Source organism: Acomys russatus, chromosome 10 (assembly GCF_903995435.1).
Source record: "Acomys russatus chromosome 10, mAcoRus1.1, whole genome shotgun sequence".
In the NCBI taxonomy this organism is placed as follows: Eukaryota; Metazoa; Chordata; class Mammalia; order Rodentia; family Muridae; genus Acomys; species Acomys russatus.
Window position 1 is genome coordinate 71,056,076 of NC_067146.1, and position 24,340 is coordinate 71,080,415.

Here is a 24,340-nt window from a genome sequence, read left to right on the forward strand (position 1 = left end):
CCACTGCTCTGTGTGTCCAGCTTTCACATACAAATGGAATCGTACAATATTTATCCTTTTGTGATTGCCTTATTACTATGATGTCCTTATGGTTTACCTGTGTTATAACATGGATCAATATCTTTTCTTATAAAAGGTGAATAGCTTTTTTTTTTTTTAATGTGTGCACCTGATTTTGTTTGTCTCATTAACCTGTTTGTGGTCATTTTCATGGTGTCATCCTTCTGGACACTGTGGATAACGCTGCTATGGACACAGCATACAAATACTTCACTGAGCTCATTTCCTGGTTAGCAGTATTATTGCTGAATTATGTGGCTGCCAGAGTTAACTTTTCTAAAAGGGTCCACGTTGCTTCCCAAAACCCATAGCAGCTAATATCTGGCCAGCTTATGCCCAGGGACTTGCATTTCTCTATATTCTCCCCAAAGCTAGTTCCCTTTTGTTTCCTTTTTTAAAAGGAATAATAGGGGTCTCACTAGATGTGAGGTAGCCGCTCATCGCGGCTTTGCTTGAGTGATGGTGAACGTCTTCTTACGTGCGTAAAGGTTGTGAATCATTTTAGGCCATAGATGATTACAGCGAATATCAAGTGTACTGATTATTTTTGTTTGAAAAGTCTTACAGATTTCCCCCAGTTGTTTCAGGAGTAAATCAGCCATGATTTCTTGTGGAGCGTAAAAGAGCTATAGAAACCAAGACCTGAACCGTACAGTGGGAAAACTGTAGCTGCTGCCTCATTTTCCTTATCCATAAAATAGAGGCACCATGCTGCCTCGCTGAGTCGCTTCAGGGATTAAGTGAGGCAAAACATTTCAAATGCTTCATGGATACAGATGTTCCTCCATTGTGAAGGGGTTACTGTTTGGTAGAGCCTTTGTAAATGGAAAATATGGGTGGAAAATGTAGGTAGTATCCCCAGCCCGCTGAACCTGAGAGACCAGCAACACAATGCACCATGCAGCATACAAATCAATTAAAATTCAAAGCACAGCTTCTGCTTGGATGGCTATCACTTTCATACCCTTGCCAGACTGGAAAAAAAAAAACAAACCATTAAGTTGAACCAGTGTATATCAGAGCTCATCTGTATACAAGATGTGTTCACTCTTATTTGTTCTTATGGAGGGTGGTTGGGGGAAGCATCACGTGACGCTTCTGGGATGAGCAGGGACCCAGGCGGGTCCTGAGAGGTCAAGGAAGGAGCAGAGAGAATACTTTGAGTGCTTTGAGGGTAAGAGGCCATTGGTGCAGGCATGAGCTGTGCGTAGGTGACTGGTGATCTTCCTCACAGTGTGGAGACAGCGGGGAGGTAAGAAGGTTGGGAGGGTTGAGACCCGAAGGCCAGGGGGCGCAGTGGGCAGTTCCATCCAGAAGTGTGGGCTTTGGAGGGCAGTGTGGGACCAAAGAAAATTCTGTGCTGGGAATAATAGGATCAAAGGCAGCTTGTGTTTATTGTTCTTCTCAGACAACCATGCCCCCCAGACCATAATAGCAGCACCCCATCCCCCAGTCTTTGATCTTGACCATCACCACTGTTTACCTTTTGGGGAGTACCTTGGATATTTACAAAGTGCCATGCAATCAGTTTCATGAGATAAGACTAATTAGCTGTATGAAGCAAGTCAGGCCCCGTGGTGGCCTTGAAAGCTCAGGCAGCATAACAAGCTGCTCTGAGGCTGGGGTGGTTTGGTGGCTCTCTCTCTCTCTGAGTGTCCCAGAGTCGCGGCCTCCTCTACCTGGAATGTGTGGAACACCATGGGAGACTCCCTCACGGGAAAGCCTTGGAGGCTGCCTTGGAGATCAGCCTACTGTGTGCTCTACAGTACAAAAGAACAGGGCTGACCTGAGGGGAGCCTGGGGTCACCTAACAGCCTGACTTATCAGAACTGACAGAGGATGACTGTTCTGCCCTCAGTGGGCTTCTGTGTAAGCTCCTTAGCTCTTTCTGTCATTCAGCCTTCATTTGTCCTCTCAGAGCAAGTGTTCCCACGTCCATTCAGCGTTCTAATCATTTACGGTAAAGAGTTTATCTTGATAGGTAACTATTGGTGACTCTTGGAAAAGGGAAATGTCACTGAGTTCCTAAGTGAGAGAAACATATACACAGACATGCACACACACAGACACACACACAGAGCATGTGGAGACTAGAGGTTGACATCAGGATGTCTTAGTAACTTCTCTGCCTTATTTATTTATATTTTGAGACAGGCTCTCTCGCTAAACCAGGGCATCACTATTTCAGCTCTGAGTGTCCAGTGAACCCCTGGGATCTGCCTGTCTCCACTCTCTCCCCTCACCAAGCTCTGGGCTTGTGGGCTTGTGGGCTTGTGGGCTTGTGCTGTCCCATGGAGCTTTTTGTGAATTCTGAGGCTTGGATGAAAATGTTCCTGCTTGCAACAGCAAGCGTTTTACCCCCTGAACTGTCTCCATGGCCTCATGTTTGGTTTTATAAGCTTTACTTTTCCTGCTAAGAGATCTATTTCAGTGTATATACTTAAAACATTCTTTTAAATGTGTGTAGGGGCTGGAGATATGGCCCAGTGGTTAACAGCAGTGGCTGCTCTTCCAGAGGACCCAGGTTTGATTTTCAGCATCCATATCACAGCTTGGAACCAGCTGTGACTCCCGGGGGGGGGGGGGGCAGATTTGACACCTCAAGCAAACATGCAGATAAAACATCTGTGTTCATAAAATAAAAGTAAAGGGAAAAATTTTAAATCTATATGTGTATGCGTGTTTGATGTGTGTGTGTGTGTGTGTGTGTGTGTGTGGAAAGTGTGAGTGTGCCATGATGTATGTGTGGAGGTCACAGGACAACTTGCGATATATGTATGTACAATGAGTGTGTATGTTTGATGTGTGAGTGAGGGGGGAGGTGTGAGTGTGCCACGGTATATGTGAGGAGGTCACAGGACAACTTTGTGGAGTCGGTTCTCTCCTTTCACTTTTAGAGCTCAAACACAGGCCAGCAAGCTTTCCTGGGAACACTTTACCTTCTGAGACGCTCGCAGATACTTTTATAGAATTCTATACTTAAGTTGGTAGACGACCTATTCTAATTAAATAAATGTTTTAAATTAAAGTGATGGCTAACACATTTGTTAGCTTACTCCTGCTCTGGGGAGCTCGGGAGTTTTCAGAGCCTTAGACTGTCCATAAACGGTTATGCACATGCCACAGGACTCCACGTGCCATACACTCGGGGCCTTTCTGTAAATGGTATGCCTTGGGCTTATGCCTTATCCTCTAATGCCTGCCACCCAGAAAAACAGAAACCGCTGTAGGTATTTCATACAGAAAGAGAGTTAATAGAATCAATTAGTTACTTTTTAAAAAGTTACAAGGGCCAAAGGAGTAAAAAGTGGGGGGGGGGGGCAAGCAACTGCCATGTTCAGGTTGGCCACTGCAGGCTGACTGCACACCTTTGTTCCCACAGTTCAACACAAAATGAACATGAAGTGGAGGTTCTTTGTCTCATAATGTTAGGTCAGACATTTAAATAAAACCTTACAGGTCCTTTGTGTATATATTATGGCTTCCAGTTTTGGATTTTTATTTATGGGATTCCTGTGTGTGTGAACGTGTATATCTCTGTGTCTATATGGATTTCTTGAGCTTTTTTTTGAGGTGGTGGGGGGCTCTTTTTCTTGTTTGGTTGTTTATTTTGATTTGTTTGTTTTTGTTTTATCTTGCTGTTATTTTCTTACTGTTTCTTTGATACTTTTGTTTGTCTCTAAGACAAGACAGAAAAGATGCGGTTTCAGATGAGTGGGTAGGTGGGGAGGGATTCAGAGGAGTGGGAGGAGGGAAACCATAATGAGAATATACTGTATGAAAAATATCTATTTTCAATATGAGATTTTTTTTTTAAAAGAAGCCATAGGAAATTGTTGCTCATGGTCATGGTGGTTCACAGCCCCAGGCTGGTAACTAGAGATAAACTTAGCCTTGCTATGGAACACCACATTTGTGGAGCCCAAGCTGTATTCCTTATCAAGAACTATGAAGGGTGTGTGTGTGCATATGTGAGTGCACGTTTGTGTGCGTGCATGCATGTGCATATGTGTGCATGTGTGTGTACATTTGCATGTGCAAGTGTGTGCGCATGGACGTGTGTGTGTGTGTGTGTGTGTGTGTGTGTGTGTGTGTGTGTGTGTGTGTTTGGGACACATGACCAGGCTTACAGCCCTGGAAAGTAGGGAAGCACATTGGAACATACAAGAAGGTAAACATGGTTGCCAAAAACAGCAGCCAGAAGCAGCGTGGATGAGATCCCCATTTCTCACATGAAGACACTGGGGGCATGGGAGTCAAGCAGCTCACCGGAGCGAGAGTGAAATTCACGTCAGCGAGTCTCACTGCATATCCACAATTTATTCACACTTACTACCCTGGCGATACCCGTCATGAGGTACATAACCCCCAAGCCTAATTAACTTCCTTGGCTTTGTCTAATACTTACCAGCTCTCAGTTTTACAAAAGGATTGTTTGGCCCCTCCTTATTTGGTGGTATTTCAAAGTTTGCTGCCCTTTTCAGTTCCTCTCGGAAAGTGTGGTCTGAACAACGGACAAATGAAGGACAAAAGAGGCAAGAGGCAGAGGCCCTCCTCGCTCCTACTTGCGCCTCCCCTCTGACTACTCTGTGACTGCCACACCTGTGGTCTCTACTGGACACCCCTGGCTCTACAGTTCCCTTCGCGCTGTAATCTGGTGACACTGTTCCTCACCTTGTCTCCTCAGCCCTGGGTGTGCTTCCTGCTTTTGCTGGTATCTGAGTTTCACCATTCCTGATTTTCGTAACAAGGCCAACTTCTGTCACCGGTTTTTATCCTCACTGAGTCCACGTTAGGCATCAACTGCTCATGTTTCTAAAAGACATCAAAATCCCTCACGAAAATGAGATAGTTAATTACTACAAAAAAAGAAAGTATCACACTGATGGGGTCTTGGTGGTGTCTCAGAAGAGAGTATCATAGAATTTGGGGTCTGAGTTCAATGGGTTAAGATGGTTCTATCACTTAAGGCCTCTGATTAGACTTGGGCACCATCTGAGAGAAAACTGCTGAGGACTGGTGAGCATAACAAAGAGGGAAGAGATTTAAAACAAGAGCCGAGACCTGGTGGCACTCAGAGGAAGGACAGCAAGTAGCCAAGAAGAGACTTGATACCCTATGAGAATATACAGGGGGAGGTAATCCCCCTCAGGAACAGTCATAGGGGAGGGGAATAATGGGAAAATGGGGGGGGGGAGGAATGGGAGGATACAAGGGATGGCATAAACATTGAGATGTAACAAGAATAAATTAATAAAAAAATATGTCTCTAAAAAAAAAAAAAGAGCCGATAAATAATTATTTGATAGGGGAGCAGGTTTGCCCAGGTGAGTCACCTGCTGGTCTAAAATAACAGAGCCGACAGGACGTGTGTGTGTGTGTGTGTGTGTGTGTGTGTGCGCGCGCGCGCGTGAGTACAGGCAGGGATGAGCAGGTGTGGGTAGCAGGAGAAGGGAGACTAAGAGGCTTTGAAGAAATGGCCTCACACTGTAGTAGAGGTTGCTAAGGCTCCTAGCTGCAGCTGCACCCGAAGAGCTGAGATGGAAGTTCCAGTCTGGAGGCACTCTCTGCAGAAACGCTGTTCCTCAGGGAGGTCAGCCTTTTCTTGAAGGCTCCTAACTGACTGGATGAGGCCCAACTACATTACAGATCTGTTTTCCTGGGTTAACCACTGGGTTAAATGTTAATCTCATTTTTAAAAATCTGTAGAGTAACACCCATAGGTGTTTGTACAATTTATCTGTGCACCAGCAGCTAGCCAGGGGCGAGGAGGAAATATTTGCCGAGCATATTATCAGATAGAGGACTTATATCTGGAGTATAAAGAACACTCAACAATAAGAGAAAAAAAAATACAATCCAATAAAAATGGACACAAGATTTGACCAGATACTTCACAAAGATGACCGGGAACACTTCACAAAACAGGATCAGCATACAAGCACACACACAAAAAATTCTCGACAGCGTGAGTCATCAGGGAAATACAAAACAAAACTCCGACGAGATACCATCACACATCTATTAGATCAGCAAGGCTTAAAAGGTTGACCTTGTCAAGTGCTGGTTAGCACAGTGGAGGGGGCCGAACTCCGACACTGCAGATGGGAGCATAGTACAATAAAACCACTTTGGAAAAGAAATGTGCAGTTTCCTTAAAAGCTGCTGTCTCATTTTCTTTGCTAGTTGCTTTGGCAAAAATACAGCCCAGAGGAGGGTTTATTTTAGCTCACAGTTCCAGGTTGCAGTCCATCTCTGCAGGGAAGTCACAGCAGCATGAGCGCCAGACAGCTGTTCACATTACATCCATATAAGCACCCAGGACATTGGCTGTACCAGGCTGGCTCTCAGCTAGGATCCCCCAGGCCCAGAGAACAGGGAATGGTGCCACCCACTGTGGTCACGGCCTCTTGATGTAATCGATACAGCCCCCTGTTGGCACGCCTAGAGGTCCTGCTCCCAGGTTTCCTCAAGTTGACAAGTAGCACTAACCTTCACAGTTGGACACATATATGGTCCAGCCACTTTAGTCTTACCTATTTACCCCAAAATGAAAAGAAATATACATTCCCAAGGGGCATCTATGATTACTTATAGCCACCATTTAGGTAACAGAGCTTTTAAAACTCTTTCTGCTTGTGACCTTTTGTTGCCTGAGGAATTTTGATACGGCCCTGGGCATGTAGATATATAGAATAGGCACGCAAAATCAGAATATTCTCCACAGTTGAGTGGAGAGTGGGGTATGACTTTCACATGTACTCTGGTGCCTCACATTTGACCATGTCCCCTGGAGGGGGAGACCTGGTGGCACTCAGAGGAAGGACAGCTGGTAGCCAAGAAGAGACTTGATACCCTATGAGCATATACAGGGGGAGGTAATCCCCCTCAGGAACAGTCATAGGGGAGGGGAATAATGGGAAAATGGGGGGGGGGAGGAATGGGAGGATACAAGGGATGGGATAAACATTGAGATGTAACAAGAATAAATTAATAAAAAAAAAAATTAAAAAAAAATAAATAAAAAAAGATTTACTAACAGTGAATTGTAAATGTAATTTAGAGCTTGGGGGATGGATAGATCCCTTCATAAAGGATTTGTCTTATGTAAGGATCTGTAAAAAATGCTGGGCGTGGTGATGCACACTTATAATCCCCAGAGGAGATGAGAGAGGAGACCCCTGTGGCTTGCAGGCCAGCCAATCAGGACCAAGTGGTGAACTCCAGGATGATGAGATCCTGACTTGAAAGAAATAGATGGGGGCTGGAGAGATGGCTCAGTGGTTAAGAGCACTCACTGCGCTTCCAAAGGTCCTGAGTTCAATTCCCAGCACCACACGGCAGCTCACAACTGTCTGATGCCGTTTTCTGGTGTGTAGATGTAATGTAGACAAAGTATCCATACACATTAAATAAATAAATCTTTAAAAAATAAATAAATCACATTCCTGGAGTTGTCCTCTAACCTCACATGCACATGTTCACACACACACACACACACACACACACACACACACACAGCTGCACGCATACAAACACATATGCATTAAAAATAAATTTATTTTAAAGCAATTATTTGGTATTCACATACCTTTTCCATTATATTAAAGATGAAAGCAAATTTGCAAAAGATAGATACTATTGTTTATTTTTTACGCGGAGAGTTTAAACCCTGGATAAATATTTAATATTGCAGGACAAACCATCACCAGCCCTTTCTCGGAGTTGATTGATTGACATTTTGATTTCCCATTTGTTAATGATGAGAATGCCCTTTTTGTGTAAGTACATAGGACGACACGACAGGAGTGTGTTTAGAGCTGTTTTAGGCATTCCGTCTTATATCTAACTCCCACCACACTGGCCCAGATTAGAGACTTTTGCATATTGGGAAATTGCAGATGAATTCTGGGGTAGGATTAATAGAACAGTTTCTGAAATGGCCCTAAACATGCTTCTACCATTTTATTCAATGTATTTATGTGAATTGTTGTATTTATCTGTCTATTTGTCTCAGCATTGATGTTCACAAAATCAAAACATCAATCAACCCTGACAGATACTGAAGATGGGCTAATTGTACAACCTCAAGCATTTGGTCATGATTTAATTCTTTATATGAAAGTAATCTCATTCATCTCATTTGTGTTGGCTTTGAACTTTTTCAAACCTACTTTATTTGGGGTTCTTTAATGCCTATTCCTTGCTTTCAACCCACCTACCCTAGATAGGAGAGAAAAAAGGTTAATGGAAACAGGAGAAGCAGGCCTTAGATTCGGTTCCTTGGAGCAATTCCACTCTGTCTTCAGGATTACAGCAGACCCATTAAATAGCAAACCAGCAATCCAGCAAAGGTGACTGAAATCGCAGCAGCTGGAATCCAGGGCAGCAACAGGAACCCAGAACCTCGAAGCGTTCTCTGGAGCATTTCTCTCTAGGATTGTCTCGAAGTGATGAACAGCCAAACCATGCAAAGACCAAAAAGCCTCTGGTTTTAGGCTCATACGTATCTCCTTTCAGAGTCTGTACTAGGATGTTTTTCAGTGGGAAAAGACCATGGCTCCACAAGAGGCCGTACCTTCTCTTGTGAACAAACACCATACGTCCTCTCACAAGTCTGTTTCACACCCCGCACTTGGGATCAGAACAAAAACATGTTTACATCCACTACACATTTGTATGCAAAGTTTTGTCATCGTTAATCAATTGTAGAATTATATGTGCATCAGAGAATTCTTTGGAAATAGTTTTTTTCTTTCCTATTCTTTCCTATTGTTATATAAATACCTGCTTTATAAAAATACCCGCCCAGAGTCTCTCACTCTCTGCCCATGGTCCAAGTCCAATTGTGCGTCTCTGTGTGAGTTGCCATCTACTGCAGAGGAAGCTTCTCTGATGGTGTTGAGTGAGACACTGATCTATACACACAGCAGAATGTCATTGGGAACATCTTATTGTTATGTTTCTTCAGCAAAACAATAATAAGCATCTTTTTATTAGCTTATAATAATTTTACTAGATCACATTTCCTTGTGACATTGTCAGACACACACACACACACACACACACACAGTTTGATTATAGTCACTACTCCCATTTCCCTCTCTTTTCTTCCCTCCCACTTTCTTCCATCACCTTTCATGTCCCAAATAGTCTCTTTTTAAAATTTCATGTCTTTTCTTATACTCATATGTGAGAAAAAAAACCCAAACACATGAGTTCTCACTTACCATGGTGACCTCCAAGTGCTCCTTTTCATTTTTTTGCTAAGCACATGGTTTCATTCTTTGTGGATAAGTAATACTTCACTGTGTACACACACACACACACACACACACACACACACACAAACACACATTCTGAATGGTGTGTAAAAATTTTAGTTTCTGATTGTTTGCTGCCAAGATATAGCAACACAGTAAAATTTTGCCTGTTGGTCTTATATCCTACAGTTTTGTTAAATTTAGTTTTTGATTCTATCAGGGGGGAGAGAGAGAGAGAGAGAGAGAGAGAGAGAGAGAGAGAGAGAGAATATGCATGAGTGTGTGTGTGTGTGTGTGTGTGTGTGTGTGTTTGTGAGACCTGAAGTCTTGTGTGTGTTGGGTAAATATTGTACTACCGGACTATGGCCTTGACCTCCTCTCTTACAGGTCTTGTTTTGTTTCTGTGCTTTCCTCTTTCTTTTTTCTTTTTGGACACAGGGTTCCTCTGTGTCCCCCTGGCTGTCCTGGACTCATTTTGTAGACCAGGATGGCCTGAACTCACAGAGATCCGCCTGCCTCTGCCTCCCTGAATGCTGGGATTATAGGCATATGCCATAGCCTGGCATAACCTCTCTTGGTTGTGATATAATATTTCTTAGGGTAATATTTGATTAAGCTGCAGTATAATACTCAGCCAAGAATGACTTGTGAATTATTCTTTCTGATTCAAATTTTAAAATAAAAGTTTATATAAAAATAGCATTGTTTCATCCTTAAATGTTTTATTTAAATGTTTGACTACCTTGAGGATCTCTGGGCAAGGGATTTTCTTTCTGAGAAGAATTTTTAAAAATATAATATTTAATTGCCTTTTGTGGAGAATTTTCCACCGTGTGTGCAAAGCATTTTGATCATAGTCATTCTCCCTTCTCCCCATAACCCCTCCCAGATCCAACCCTGCTTGTCTCTCAACTGTGCCTCTTCCCCCTTTTAATAGTCATCTTATTTCAGTCTGTGCCGCTCATATATTAACAGGTGTGGGGTTATCTGCTGGACCATGGTTGAACCACCAGGGGCCTCACCCTTAAAGAAAACTGACTCTAAGGCTGGAGAGAGGGCTCAACTTGAAAACAGTTGTTGCTCTTGCAGAGGAGCCAAGTTCAGTTCCCAGCATTCTCTTTAGGTGGCTCAGAACCTTTTGTAACTCCACTTCTAGGGGGATCCAACCCCTCTTCCACAGGCATCTCCATGTGCACAGTGCCCGCATAGATAAACAAGCATGCACACACATTTTTAAAAGGCATTTTTTTTTTAAAAAAAATAGAAAGCCACCTCTCCTCTCCCTGTCCCTCAAGTCATCAACTATCAACAGCTCTTCAGGTAGGGCTGTTATATTTACACAGTACTCAATTGTACAAATGTGGAAATAGTTTGATGTGTAACAAGACAGAAATTCACACCACACAGAAACACAGACGCAGAGACCACCTCTGACAAACTGGTGAGTGTGTTACTCAAATGCTCTGCTGGCAATTTATGATGTAAGACAATAAAGTTCTTAGAGAAGCAGGGCAGGCTGCTTAAAAGAGACTTGCTGAGTCCCAGTTTTTGGTGACTCTCTCAATCCTGGGGCCTACATGGCAACTGTCTCGATTCTTCCTTCTTGGGAAAAAAAGTAACTTTTTTTTTTTTTTTTAGAACAACTCAGCAAAATAAAATTCCGGTTTATTGTTGGACATTGTTTCACACATACATCAAACAGGCCAAAAAAAAAAAAAAAAAAAAAAAAAAAAAAAAAAAAAAAAAAAAAAAAAGATAATAAACAGCAACTTCATAGACAAAAAAAGGGAAAAGAAAGCTTTTATCTTTGGCCTTTTTAACCATCCCATACAAACCAACTACTTACAGTACAGCTAAGTACATACACAAAAAAAGTTACTGGAATGCTCGGATAAGATTGTTTTTTTGTTGTTGTTTTTGCTTTTTTTTTTTTTAACAAGGTTTTTTTTTTCTCCTTTGAGATTATAATGAACATAGTCACACCACAAGTAAAGTCAGAAGTTGGACAGAGAACGCTCTGAAGGCTGGTTTGGTCACCCGTTATCATTAAAAATGGCTGACCCCTAATATGTACAAAAATATAAAATGTAAATAAAAAATACAAACAAATTTTCCTTTTAAAGTGTTTTTAAGAAAAAAAGCAGGGCCTGGGACGTTTTGTTTTTTTGTTTTTTTTTCCTCCTCTGCTGCAAATTCATGTCGTGGTTTTGGTGGGGTGGTGGAGAGCGCATGTCATCTGTGGGTGGCACTGCCCGCTGTGGGGTGGGCGGGGCCTGCTTCTCTACTCGAGGGTGACCACGTTTAAATTCTGAGACGGGAAGTGGAGGGTGAATAGGTCACGGTGGCCTTAAGTTTAGCTTTTCCTTTTTGCTGTCTAGTCATCCTCCTCAGTCTTCTGCTTCTTGGTGTCAACATTATCATCCTCATCATCTTCAGCTACCCGCTTGCCCGTAGGAGCCTCAGCTTCCTCATCTTCATCTCCATCCTCTTCCTCACCGTCACCTTCTTCCTCCTCCTCCTCTTCCTCCCCACCTTCTTCCTCTTCTTCATCTACCTCATTGTCAGCCTCCTCCTGCTCCCCATTTTCGTCATTAGCATTCCCATTGGCAGGTGCGTCTCTTCCATTTTCTGCCTCCTCCACAACTTCCTTCTTCTCCTTCAAGTCCTTGGTGGTGATCTCAGAGCTGGTGTCCACTGCCACGTCTGACATGGTGGGGCACGCCGGTGGTCCGAGATGCAGCGAAAGAGAAAAAGAAACCGAGTTCGAGGACTCTGGCGAGAAAGCTGCCGGAGCCCGCGGTGGAGGAGAAGGAGGAGGCGGGAGACGAAGGCGGCTGCAGTGAGCGCGGAGCAGGACCAACTTTTTTTTTTTTTTTTTTTTTTAAATGTCACAAGAGCCCACAGTTGAGAGATGTTGTACTTTTAAAGAGATGTTGGATATTTTAAGGAGATGAAACTTTTAAAGTGTTTGAATTAAAAAAAAAATTAATGTGATATTAACATGAGATTTTTTGGGGGGGAAATAAACAGAAGGAAAGGTTATGGTTTAATAATGATGCCTTAGTGTGTCAAGTTGACCTGGAGTCAATTGTGTTGGTTAGTTTTGGTCAACCTGATACAAACCAGAGTCACGTGGGAAGTGGAAGCCTCAGCTGAGGAACTGCCTCTACCAGATTGCCCTATGGGCATGTCTCTGGGCATTTTTTTTTTTTTTTTTAGATTAATGACTGAATTTGGAGGGCTCTGCTGGTTCATTCTGAGCCAGCCAGTAAGCAGCATTCCTCCGTGGGCTCTGCTTCAGTTTCTGCCTCCAGCTTCCTATTGGAGGTCCTGACTTTCTTCAGTGATGGGGAAACGTAAGCTAGATAAACCGTTTCCTCGTTTTGGTCAGTGTTTTAGCAACAATAGAAAACAAAGTTACTAATACTGAGAATGGAGTTGGGGCATAGCAAGATGAAGTCTAGCTGGGCTGTGGCCAGGAAAACTGGGTGTAGGGCAGAGATTTTAGAGTTAGAAATGAAGTTGAAAAACTCAACACTCATTTTACAGAGAAGAGAGTGAGGCGTAGGTGGTGACTTCCCTGTTTATATAGCGAGGGCAAAAAAAAAAAAAAAAAAAAAAAAAAATTGCATCTACTGATGACATAGCCTTAAGTTGATCAATTTTCCCCCGAGGGCACCAGAGATGCAGGAGAGCCAAGAGAATGCAAGGCACACAACCTAGAAAGTTCAAACATAGGTCAAAGAATGGACTATTTTTCATGGTTGATATGGTAGAGGACATTTGGAATATGGAGACCTCTTCACCCAGAAAACTTTGTGTAACAGATGTAAGGCAACCATACTTGACCTCTGTGCTGAAGCAAGCACTATGGAACTAGAGGCCAGCCTGGATCTCCAGAAACTTGAGATTGGGGCGGGGGAGGTGGGCTGAAGCCTCGCAGAAGAGGATTAATCCCTTGGCTGTATGTTTTCCATCAGAGGCAAAAGCAAAGACAGTTCCAAGCTAATGGGACAAGATAGGCAGCACATTTCTTCTGTCCTGTTGAGTCGCCAGATAAAATACAAGATTCCTGATTAAACTCAGGCTCCACATGGCAGGAATAATGCTCTAATGTAAATATATCCCGTGCAATATTAATCAAAGGCTGCATAACATAAGGAAATACAAATCACTAATATAGTGCCACATTACTTGTGGCATATCTGAAATTCATACTTAACTGGGCATATTATTTTATTTCCTAAATCTTGCAGGTCTACCATCACAGAGTGGTAAGAAGTGTGATCTCTCCCTGGGGTGGTGAGACTTCAGTAGGTTTTTGGGAGCCATGAGGAGGCCCTTCCTGGCCTCTCCAATCCCTGAATGCCCTCAAACTTACGCTAACATTTTACTTTCTCAGTTCAATAAATAGGATGTAGTGTTGCAGCAGGCTCTGTTCTAAAGAAGATTTGACGACGATGGACATCCAGACTTTTTGCTTGTGTGGATGTTTACAGAGGAGGGCAAGTTCGCACGGGGATGTGGAGTCTGCAGATGAAAAAGGACTATTGCCAGCATAGAAGAGCTACGGCAATCAGAGCCTCAGGAATATTTCCTGACTCCAGCAAGGAGCAACGGCCTCACCAGTTAATGGCAGCGTGAAGGCTTGCTTGGTCCTTGTAAAACGTGCACGCACGCACGTGCACACAGAGTCACAGAGTGTGCGGGAGATTTCTTCAAGAAAATTTGATTTTCTGTTAAGTTAGGTCAGTCATTGAAAAAGAAAAGTGGCCTGTTAATTCTAAGCGTACAAAGAGGCAGAATGGCCGGTGCTGCAGCCGCCCCGGGGGGTCAGATCATAATGTTCCTTGCGGCATAGGTTGTAGCAGAGAACAAAGAGAAGCGAGGGAAAAAAAGTCCTCCTCGGGGCACATGCTTGAATGAACTATGACAAAGTTACATTATAAAATATTTGATAACAGTGGCTGTTATGAAGCATGGGAAAGAAGGATGGCAAGCACCGATCTGGGGGGTATTTTACCATATTGCTCAACGAGGGGGAAGAAATGCTGCTCATAGCACAGTTATTTAATAAAAAGAAAGAACTGCTGTACCACCAGAACTCAGTAAGCACATGTGCATACTTGCCTATGCTTTTCTGAGAAGCAGGTGAAAGCGTCCGTATCAGACTGTCCAACCTCCCGCAGGGAGAAGGGCGGTAACTAAGCTTAAGGGATTGTGGGAAGACAACCCAGTCCTTGGTAATCTATGAATTCTTTGACTGCTGTGCGTTACTGTTAATTGTGAGATTAAAATAACGAATAGCAAATGAAGTATGAACAGTTTCATGACATGTAGATTAAATTTTTATCAAAAGGGTTGTGTTTTTGTTTTTTGTTTCCTTTTGAAAAATCTTTGCTTATTGAGACCTTAATAACTTTCAGGGAGTTCAGTGGGTTCCCAGTGGAGCCCAGAGATGTTGTGATGTAGCTTCCCAGGTCCTGGACCCTTGGCCAGCCTAAGCACAAACCCTTCTGAGGTGGAAGAAGAGGTTTTGGGTTTTTGTTTTCGTTTTTAAACAATAAAATCCCAGCCCAGAGAAGGAGGAGTGGACACAAAGCCCCTCCCCCAAGCAAGAAGTCATTTGTAACTGATACCTGCCAGGAGAGGGAAACCGGTTTTCTCCTGTGGAGTGACACTGGGTATATATATATATATATATATATATATATCTCAACCACACTCCAGGGCAGGCCTCGTGCTCAGCAATAGCTGACCAAACATAAAACAGACTCGTGTTACTTTGTGACATTTGGGTGGTGGTGGTGGTGGTGGTGGTGGTGTTTTAATCCTTTTTGGTTTTGTTTTGTTTTGAGGGAATAAGAACCTGCAGTTGGGTGGGGAGGAAGGTGGAGGTGGGGATGATCTGGGAGGACTGGGAGGATGGGAAAGAATAAGGTCAGAATATACTGCATTAAAAAATAGAATAATAAAAATATATTTTTTAAAAAGTCAATTGACTATTGGTCAAATGCCTCTTTTCTCATTTCATACCTTAAACATTTAAAATGTGGTTCACCTTACATGGATTTAGTTGATAGTTTTTAGCAGTGTATTTTGACCCTGTGGCACTCTTATGCCTCTTCTCTAGGCAAGCTACAGAAACAGGATTTTTTTTAACCTACTGGGGAAAATGTGACAACATGGAGCCAAGTCAGTGGTATCAAAGGAAGGTCCCCAGGAACCCCAATTCAGAAGCACAGGTTCACGCATCAGGAAAGGCAAAGGCACTTAGGAATCACACCTGCTCTTTCTGAGCTAGCTTATGTTGCTGGCCTTATTTTTAGTGATGACTCTAGAGTTTCTGCTTGTATCACTCATTCACCCAGTACCCAAAAGCCCAATTTGGGGTTTCTATTTTCCGTACTGAGCACTGTGGTTGTCTTAGTTAGGGTTCCTAGTGCTGTGATGAAACACCATGACCAAAAGCAAATTGGGGAGGAAAGGGTTTATTTGGCTTACGTTTCCATATCCATAGCCCATCACTGAAGAAAGTCAGGGCAGGAATTCAAACAGGGCAGGAACCTAGAGGCAGGAGCTGATGCAGAGGCTGTGGAGGGGTGCTGCTTACTGGCTTGCTCCTCATGGCTTGCTCAGCCTGCTTTGTTATAGAACCCAGGACCACCATCCCAGGGATGGGACCACCCACAATGGTGGGTCTCCCCGCCCCATCAATCACTAATTAAGAAAATGCCTTATAGGACCTGCATTGGATGGACCAGCCAGGGCAGGGCAGGAGACCTCACCCCAATGGTGTAGGTGCACGAGAGCTGGCAGGCTGACCAGCTCTGATACCCCTCAGGCCCAGATCCAAGCCTTTGAATTGGCCCACCCCAACATCTATGTGAAGGGGCTAGGCCTACAGATCCAAAACTACAGAATCTCCATGACCCAGGGCAACAACAGGATGTCTGAGAGGAGTCCCAGTGAGGTTCCAGTATTGATAATGCAGCGGCAGCCAGAGGCCTGGAACCAGACCAATGAGTCATTGCAATGAACATTTGCAAACGAGGAAGTGTGGACAAAAGGTTATACTGTGGGACACACTGATACACTACAAATTCCACAACAAGATTTTTTCCCCCTCTGACAAGGGGGAAGTTGTAAGAGTAGAGAGCAGGTAGTAGGGGAGGCAGAGATGAGTAGAACTGGGGTACATGACGTAAAATTTACAATAAAAAGTAAAAAAAAAAAAAAAAAAGACAAAGAAAATGCCTTATAGCTGGATTTTATGGCGGCATTTATTTTTTCAATTGAGGTTCTCTCTTTTCAGATAACTCCAGCTTGTGTCAACTTGACATAAAACTAGTCAGCATGTTGCTAATTTAGCATTTTACAGGTTGACCCTTCTCTGAGTCTCTATTCTAGAAAGTTCTGTACACTTAGATCCAAGAAGATATTGGGAGGCTCTTAAACAAAATTTTACACTTATAATAATAACATTTACATATCATTTGTGGTTTGTATGTCAGTAAGAAATGAAGACGAAATATATAACAGAGTTATTCTTGAAGAAAGGCAGGCTTTGGATATGGCTAATGGTTGAGGAGGACGCTCCTGCCCTCATGTCTCCCTTAATTCCTAGCTGAGTTGAAGGACTGAAGTGAGTTCCAGCTAGTTGGTATTTGCTTCTAATGCATTGCAGATCACTAAACTAATCAAGTACCTTCCTAGCACATAAAATTTCAGCAAGGAGGTGCCAATGACCAAACTCCAACCATCTGGACAGTTACTGTGAAGAAAATGAATTAAAATGTAGAAATAATTCCAAACTCTTGAAAATGTGTGTATCAGCCCAAGGAAGAACCATTGTTGGTGGTTGGTAGGCCCACTGAGTGAAAGATGAAACCATGGCATGTATTGCATATATTGCGCTTTAGGCTATATGTTTGTTGGAGTGAGATTTGGTACAAAATCCCTGGGTTCCCAAGTGTGAAGGCTCTTGGGAGTGAACTTGACCCAGGGAAGTCTCTGAACAATGCAAAACACCCTTACAGTCTTCACTGTGCTCAGGGGCTGTGTCTGTCTATTGTAACCCTTTCCCCATCTTCCTTGGGTGTCTTTCACGGAGGTCTTAGGTGTGTGGTCATATGTGCACTGGATTCTTGTTGGTCTAGTAGAGTACTTTCTCCTAAGTTACCAAACACAAATGAACTGTACGTTGTGAATGTAATTTTTACATAATGGTTTTCATAATTGTTCTTACTATATATAGCTTATAAGAGAAAAAAACCTTTTATTGGAGTAAAAAGGGGAAATGCTGTGTATTAGGATGCTGATTTCTGTGCCCCAAGATCTGGTTGCAGTCTGGATGTGGGCGTTGTCATTTCCATGAAGAATTTCCTATATCAATGTTGTGTAAAGAATGTGTCTCTGATTGGTTAATAAAGAAACTGATGAGCCAATAGCTGGGCAGTGAGGACAGGAGGCAGGACTTCCATTTCCAGTCCTGGGGAGGGGGGTTATGGAGATCTCAAGTAGGGATGAGAAGAGGAAGAAGAGGCCAAGGAGGAAGGCGCCATGAGGAGGTCACCATGAGGACAGAGAGATACAGCCAAAGGCCAAGGCATGACTGAGATGATAAGTGATGGGCAGATGCATGGGAAGTAGCTGGAATAGCATAATTTGGGTAGAATGTATGAACATCTGTCTAGTTATAGTGCTTAAAGCTTGTTGAATAAGTCTCTAGGTCTCTCGGTAAGTTATTTGGAAGCTAGGGTGGGTATTAGAAAAGGCCCCTACTAACACCATATTTCCATAGATTCTTCTGATTTCTAGAATTTTGTTTTGAAGCCAAGGCCAAAGAACAAAACAAAAACAATAGAAACTTGAGATTGGAACTTTGGGAGGAAATTGGAATGTATACAACTTTAATAGTATGCTTTTCCTTGTCTGAGCCCATTTATGTCACAGGAGGAGAAAGCTGGAATCTACACAGCTAAGTTCACACAGAGGGCTCCTGGATTTGGGATCCTTGGGACGAAAGGAACTGAAAGTGTGTGTGTTTGTGTGTGTGTGTGTGTGTGTGTGTGTGTGTGTGTGTGTGTGTGTGAAAATAGTATTTCTCTTATAAGATTTAGATGAAATAATTTATTTAAACCATTTTTGAAAAATGTCACCTTTGGGATTCCCTCTTCCCATGGGATGAGACAGGTCTGTGCAGGGACTGTCCTTCCATTTGGCGGAGGGTCTGCCTGAGGTGGCTGTGCCGCAGGAAACAGGCTCCCTGTGGCTCCTGTTGTGGTACCCGCTCTTCTTCACCACACTATAGTCTGTTTGCTAACTCTGTAGGAGAAGAAGGTGGAGTGGTAAGTCCAGCGCCCAAAGCCTCACCCGTTTGCAGTGCCAAGGATATAAGAAAGCAATTCTTACACCGGTTTCTGCCTATTCAAACCGTGCAGTGTTACCAGGCCAAACTTGGAGGGACTCCCTTTGCTTTGTTCCAGTCACCCACATACTTGGTTGGTCTGGTTATGGCAGAAGATGTCTAATTTTTGTGGATTTCGGGTATACAAACGCATGCAGGGTTTGATATAGCTTAGTATCCTATAATTAACTCTTCAGCTATTCTAAGGTTCAAACCTAGGAAATAACCCGTTTTTATTTGAAAAGTGGCCACCCAGATCTTGGATGCTCATCCAGGAGTTTTGGGTCACCCCACATCTTATTCATTCATTCATTCATTCATTCATTCATTCATCCATTCAACATGTATTTATATGATATTTTCTCTGTATTGGGCTCTGTGAATATAGCTCAAAGAAGAAAGATGTGGGACCTGCATGGTAGAACTTTCAGGCTTGTTGGTGAAAAGGACATAAAGCTGATAACAAAAGAAGTTCTCATGAATTTGTGTAGGTTAATTTGGCAACCACGCAGAACAGAATGGAACGGTGGTCACTAACAGTAGAGAGGGATGGGCAGGGAGCAGCGAGCAGGGTCAAGGGTCATCCAGACACTGGTAGTGAAGGGGAGTTGCTGCTGGGTTTTTGTTTGTTTTCGCTTTTTTTAAAGCATGGTGCAGTAATTGCTGGTTAAACAGTCTGATCTATTTCGGAATCACCAGACGAGTTTAAAGTTTTCAAGAAAGACAGTTTGCGGTTGAAAAGTTGGAAACAGTTACTGCCCCGATTTGATTCTATTACATACTGTGTGTATCTGTGTTGAATTACCATGATATATGCCATAAGATATGCAAATATAGCCTCTCAGTTGTTAAGGAAACCCAGCCAGATATGTTAAATAATGTTGAGTGGCATAAAGGAAACCAAGGGCAGACACGTGGCTGCAGGTCTTCAGGGAGTGGATCGTAGAGGAGTTTGCTCTGCACATAGCCACAGCGGGAGCTAGCAGGAGACTGGTGCAGACAGAAGGTCTTGGGCAAGAATGGGGCCAAATAGCAAAGAATCCAAAGAAGGCCAGGTGGCTGCTGTAAAGAGCTGGGAGGGAGTGGCGGCACTCAAAATTAGGGAGGGGCTTGGCGCTAAATCACACAGGTGGTTTTGGTGCCGAAAGATAGCTGCTTTGGTTATCAAATTTGTGGTTTCATAAGGTGGTTGAAGGGCTGGGGAGCTGGCTCAGTCGATAAAGTGTGAGCTGTGCAATCACAAGATCCTGAGATTGGATCCCTAGCATCTACGTAAGAATTGAAGGAAGCATGGTCACACACAGATCTGCAATCCCAACATAGGGTAGGCAGAGGCAGGTGGATCTCCGGCCATCAGTGTAGCTGGCACGGTGGGCTCCAGGTTCACTGAGAGACCGTCTCTCAAACAAACCAAACCAAACCAAACCAAACCAAACAAACAAACAAACAAACCAAAGTGGCAAGTAACTGAAGAAGATACCCACCTTAGTATGGCTTCCTTGGGATGGCTCTCTAAATGTGCTGGGTCCCCATTTCAACTTTTCCATCATCAGTGTATAGAAATCCATGCAAGGAGGGAGCAAATCTGCCCAGCGTCTTGTTTCCCCAGAGGACAGTAGCATTACGGGGGACACTTAAGAGACCCCTGGGGAAGGCCAAGGGTGGGACCATCCCTTATACTCTGTGGGATCCCTTAAGATCTGTGACAATTTAGTTGTTATTTCAATCAAAGCATAACCCTTGTCATTCCCAAGGTCAAGGTGAGAAAATGATAAATGCCTTCAGGAAACTATTGAAGGGAGGGAACACTGCATGTCTCAGACCTGTCACCATATACTAAAGAGGATGGATTGGGCCAAAAGGCTCACAGACCCAGTGCTCCGCTCCATGCTGCCTCTCCTGGTCTCTCTACTCTGCTTCTGGATCACAGACCTGGTACCAACACCCTCATTGGCTCCTTTTCCTTCCTTCCCTGCTTGTCTCTTACAGGACTAAGCACAGAGCAGAGTTCTCCATGCTTGTGGCTTCTGTTGTTGGCTACTTATTCTGCTTAGACCTTGAGGGGACAGATAAGAAAGCCGTTGGTTGTGGGTCAAAGTCAGGGACACTGAAAAATTCGTACTGGTATATAGTCCAGTATCAGAGAGGAGATCTACGACACTGCCATTTTTAACTCTGGCTCTAGGAACTCAGCAGACTGTCATTATCACATTAGAACTCCTCCATGAAGCCACAAAGTTGCTTGCAAAGACGACAACAGCCAAGTCTGGCATAGTTTGGACACTAGCTGTGTGCCTGAGCAATGGTTCTTCCCTGCCGATATCTGGAGTTCTGAATGCACGTTGCTAAAGAAATAAACCACCTCACTACTGCTTGACCCAAGACTAAAGCTGTGGTGGATTGTTTTATGTCAGTTTGACCCAATCTAGGGTCATCTGAGAGGAAGAAACCTCAGTGAAGAAAATACTTCCAGAGGACAGGGCTGCAGGCAAGCCTGTGCAGACATTTTCTTAATTGGTGATTGCTGGAGGAGGGAGGGCTCAGCCCACTGTGGGTGGTGCCATCCCTGGGCTCACTGGTGGTCCTGGGTTCTGTAAGAAAGTATGCTGAGCAGGCCATGAGGAGCAAGCTAGTAAGAAGCACCCTTCCCCGGCCTCTGCATCAATCCCTGCCTCTGCATTCCTGCCCTGCTTGAGTTCCTGTCCTGACCTCCTTCAACAATGAATGGCGGCGATATGGAATTGTACGCCAAATAAACCCTTTCCTCCCCAATTTGCTTTTTGGTCACGGCATTTCATCACAGCAGTAGAAACCCCAATTGAGACAATTTCTTACTGCAGGTTGGAAAGAAAACAGCATACATCAAGAAGCCACCATATACCACCAGCTTCAGTCCCCAGAGATTTTTCATGGGCACAGAATGGTGGCATTTTAAACTAGATCACATGCAACGCACAAAAAATGACCCAAATAGTGTTCTATTTCTGCCTTGTTATTTCAGAGGAATCGTTCAGTGTTAACAAAGTAGAAAATCAAATAGTACGTGTTCAAGACCAGTGTCGAAGATGGGCCAATATCTTGTCTACAGGACCAGAAATTACAGTTAAATTCAGCTTCAGGGTGTCTCTATTCAGTGCAGAAACATCTGGATGTAACTATCCTGTCCATGTAAGGTTTGTTTTGTTTGCTTGTTTCTTTGTTTTGAGACAAGGTCTCACCATGATGCTATGTGGACCAGCTTGGCCTCAGATTCACAGAGATCCTCCTGCCTCTGCCTCCGAAGCACTGGCATTAAAGCTGTGTGCTACCTACCCAGGCTCCTTTCAGTTTTTGTCAGGAAGCAGTTCCTCTTGACTTCCCACCCTCTGCTTCCTCTTCCTGCTCCTCCAGCTCATCCTCCTCTTCCTCCTTGTCCTCTCCTCCTCTCCCCTCTTCTTACTGTCTCCCCCCTCCACCTGCCTCCCAACAGCTTATAGGTACAAGACACCAGGCCTGGTTATTTTCTTAAGAGATCTGTTCTCTATATCTCAAAAATGCCTGCCACTCCTCCAGGCAGCACACTGATGGCATCATCAATGGCAGAAAGGGAATCCCTCATTTTATCTTATGCTCACTTTAAAGAGAAAGGAGAGCTCTCCCAGAAATCTTGCTGCCAGTTCTTCATTCTCACTGGTCAGACGCACACACGCCTGTCTAAACCCATCACTTGCTGATGGAACGAAGTCCATGCTTGGATTAAATCTCTACTCTGAGGTTGACATATTATGTGTGACACATCATTTTAAGCTTTGTATCTTGTTTTAAAAAGAAAGCACAGGCGATATTAGTCCGACCAGAGTATTGTACTGAACCCAATATTTAAGGGTAGTGTTTCAACGTAATGAATTCGAATAGCAGAACGGACCGTTGTCGCCTTTGCATTCTGTCTTGCGCATGATGTGCACACCAGACTGTAATTTGCACTCATAGCACATCTCAGTTACATTTCAAGTGAGCAATAGCCACTCTGGGCCAGTGGCTTCTGTGCTGGGCGGTACTCACTGCCCTGTTCTATGGAGAGGCTCAGTCTCCATTTTCAGAGGACAGTAGACAAAAAATAATCAAGGTTCTGCCAGGATAGGAAAAGGCCAATGGTGGCTTCATGGCTGCCACGATCACCTTCCTTTCAGCCTGCATCTCGTCCCCTGACAGGGTCCACGTGGTTACCAAGAGAATCATGAGAGATCCCACACACCCTCTCCTCCTCCTTTCCTGCATTGTCATTGTCCAAGTACCTCCCATGCTGCCCGGGTGGCCATAATTTGAGCTCTCTGTCAGAATCCCACCTGGATCTCATGGTATCATTGCTTTCCGGAAAGTTCTTCGATAGCTCTCAGAGAGTTGGGGGTGTGGTCCAGGTCTTGTTCAGTGCATGGTAGCATGCACCATGCCATTTCCTGTATGCTTGGCTCTGGCCAGGGAGAGCCATGTTCAGGTCTCAGAATGGTTTCTGGTGCCTCTGTCCTTCTCACACAAGTCTCTTCTCCTTCCTCTCTCTCTCCCACAATCTTATACTTGAAAGTCTTTTGACTTCCTTACCCAAGGTTGGATTAAATGAGTCTCCTCTAAATACTATGCCCTCAGTGCTCTTACATTTGAACTGCCTTGTGTTGGCTATGCTCTCCCTCTGGATGATGAGACCCCCAAGAGGTGCATAACCTCACAACATGGCACCATGTGCACGGCATAGCACAGCGCTTAGCAACGTATTTGCATAGTAACAGCTCCAACTTGACTAAGTGTCTAATGAACGAGCAAATGGATGAATTCTCTCTTCCTTCCAGGCCTTTCTGTGATTGGAAATCAGCCTCTTCCAGCTTCCTGCCTAGTTTTCTACGGCAGCCACAACAAAGGACCAGCACCAAGATGGCTTAACCAGCAGTTCCGCAGACCAGGAGTCCCAAGTCAAGAGGCAACATGGCTGTCTGCATGCTCCGAGGAGGTTTCCACTGTAGTCCTTCCTACTGTGGCTGGCAGGTCACATAGCTCTGAGTTTGTCAATGGTCCTTCCTGTGTCTTCTCACCTTCCCTCTGCACATGTCTGGCCTTGGCTTCAAGCTTCCTCTCCACTCACCAGACACGTTGAGTTGGGGCCCTCTCTCCCTCCAGGCTGTGTCTTTGCTTGTTGAGTTGGTACTTTGCCATCCTTTGGCATGAGCACAATTAGTCCCAGAGAGTAACTGATAGCAGATGTGTCATCATCTACTGATGTGTAGCAGGCTGAGTATCCTATAGTGCACATCAGTCATGTCACAGCTTCCCTGGACCAGGTGTGGCTCTGTGAGTTCCCCTGCGCAGCCTCTCCAGGCTGCAGTCAGTGTCGGCTAAAAGGCGCTCTTGTTGAAAAGGTCTAAGGAGGAGTTCACTTCTAATCTCCTGCAGGTTGTTGGCACAACCCACTTCCTTGTGGCAGGATGGAGGCTTCCACAGTCTGAGATATGCTCCCCATTTGAGGGTTGACTTGGGACAGAGTCGCTCTTTCTTCTCTTTTTATTCTCTCTCTAGTTGCAGAACTGATGAACAATCATGAGTTCCTCCCACCATGAAGCAGAGAGGACTACCCAAGGAC

The 24,340-nt window shown here is 44.0% G+C and overlaps 1 protein-coding gene across 1 annotated transcript; it reads right to left on the reverse strand.

Moving 5' to 3' along the window:
* Nucleotides 1-11,237: 11,237 nt before the first annotated feature.
* On the reverse strand, nt 11,238-12,176 carry LOC127194794 (prothymosin alpha). Its single transcript, XM_051152380.1, has one exon. The coding sequence runs from the start codon at nt 12,031-12,033 to the stop codon at nt 11,698-11,700; it is 336 nt and encodes a 111-aa protein (XP_051008337.1). The 5' UTR covers nt 12,034-12,176; the 3' UTR covers nt 11,238-11,697.
* Between the last annotated feature and the right edge of the window lie 12,164 nt (nt 12,177-24,340).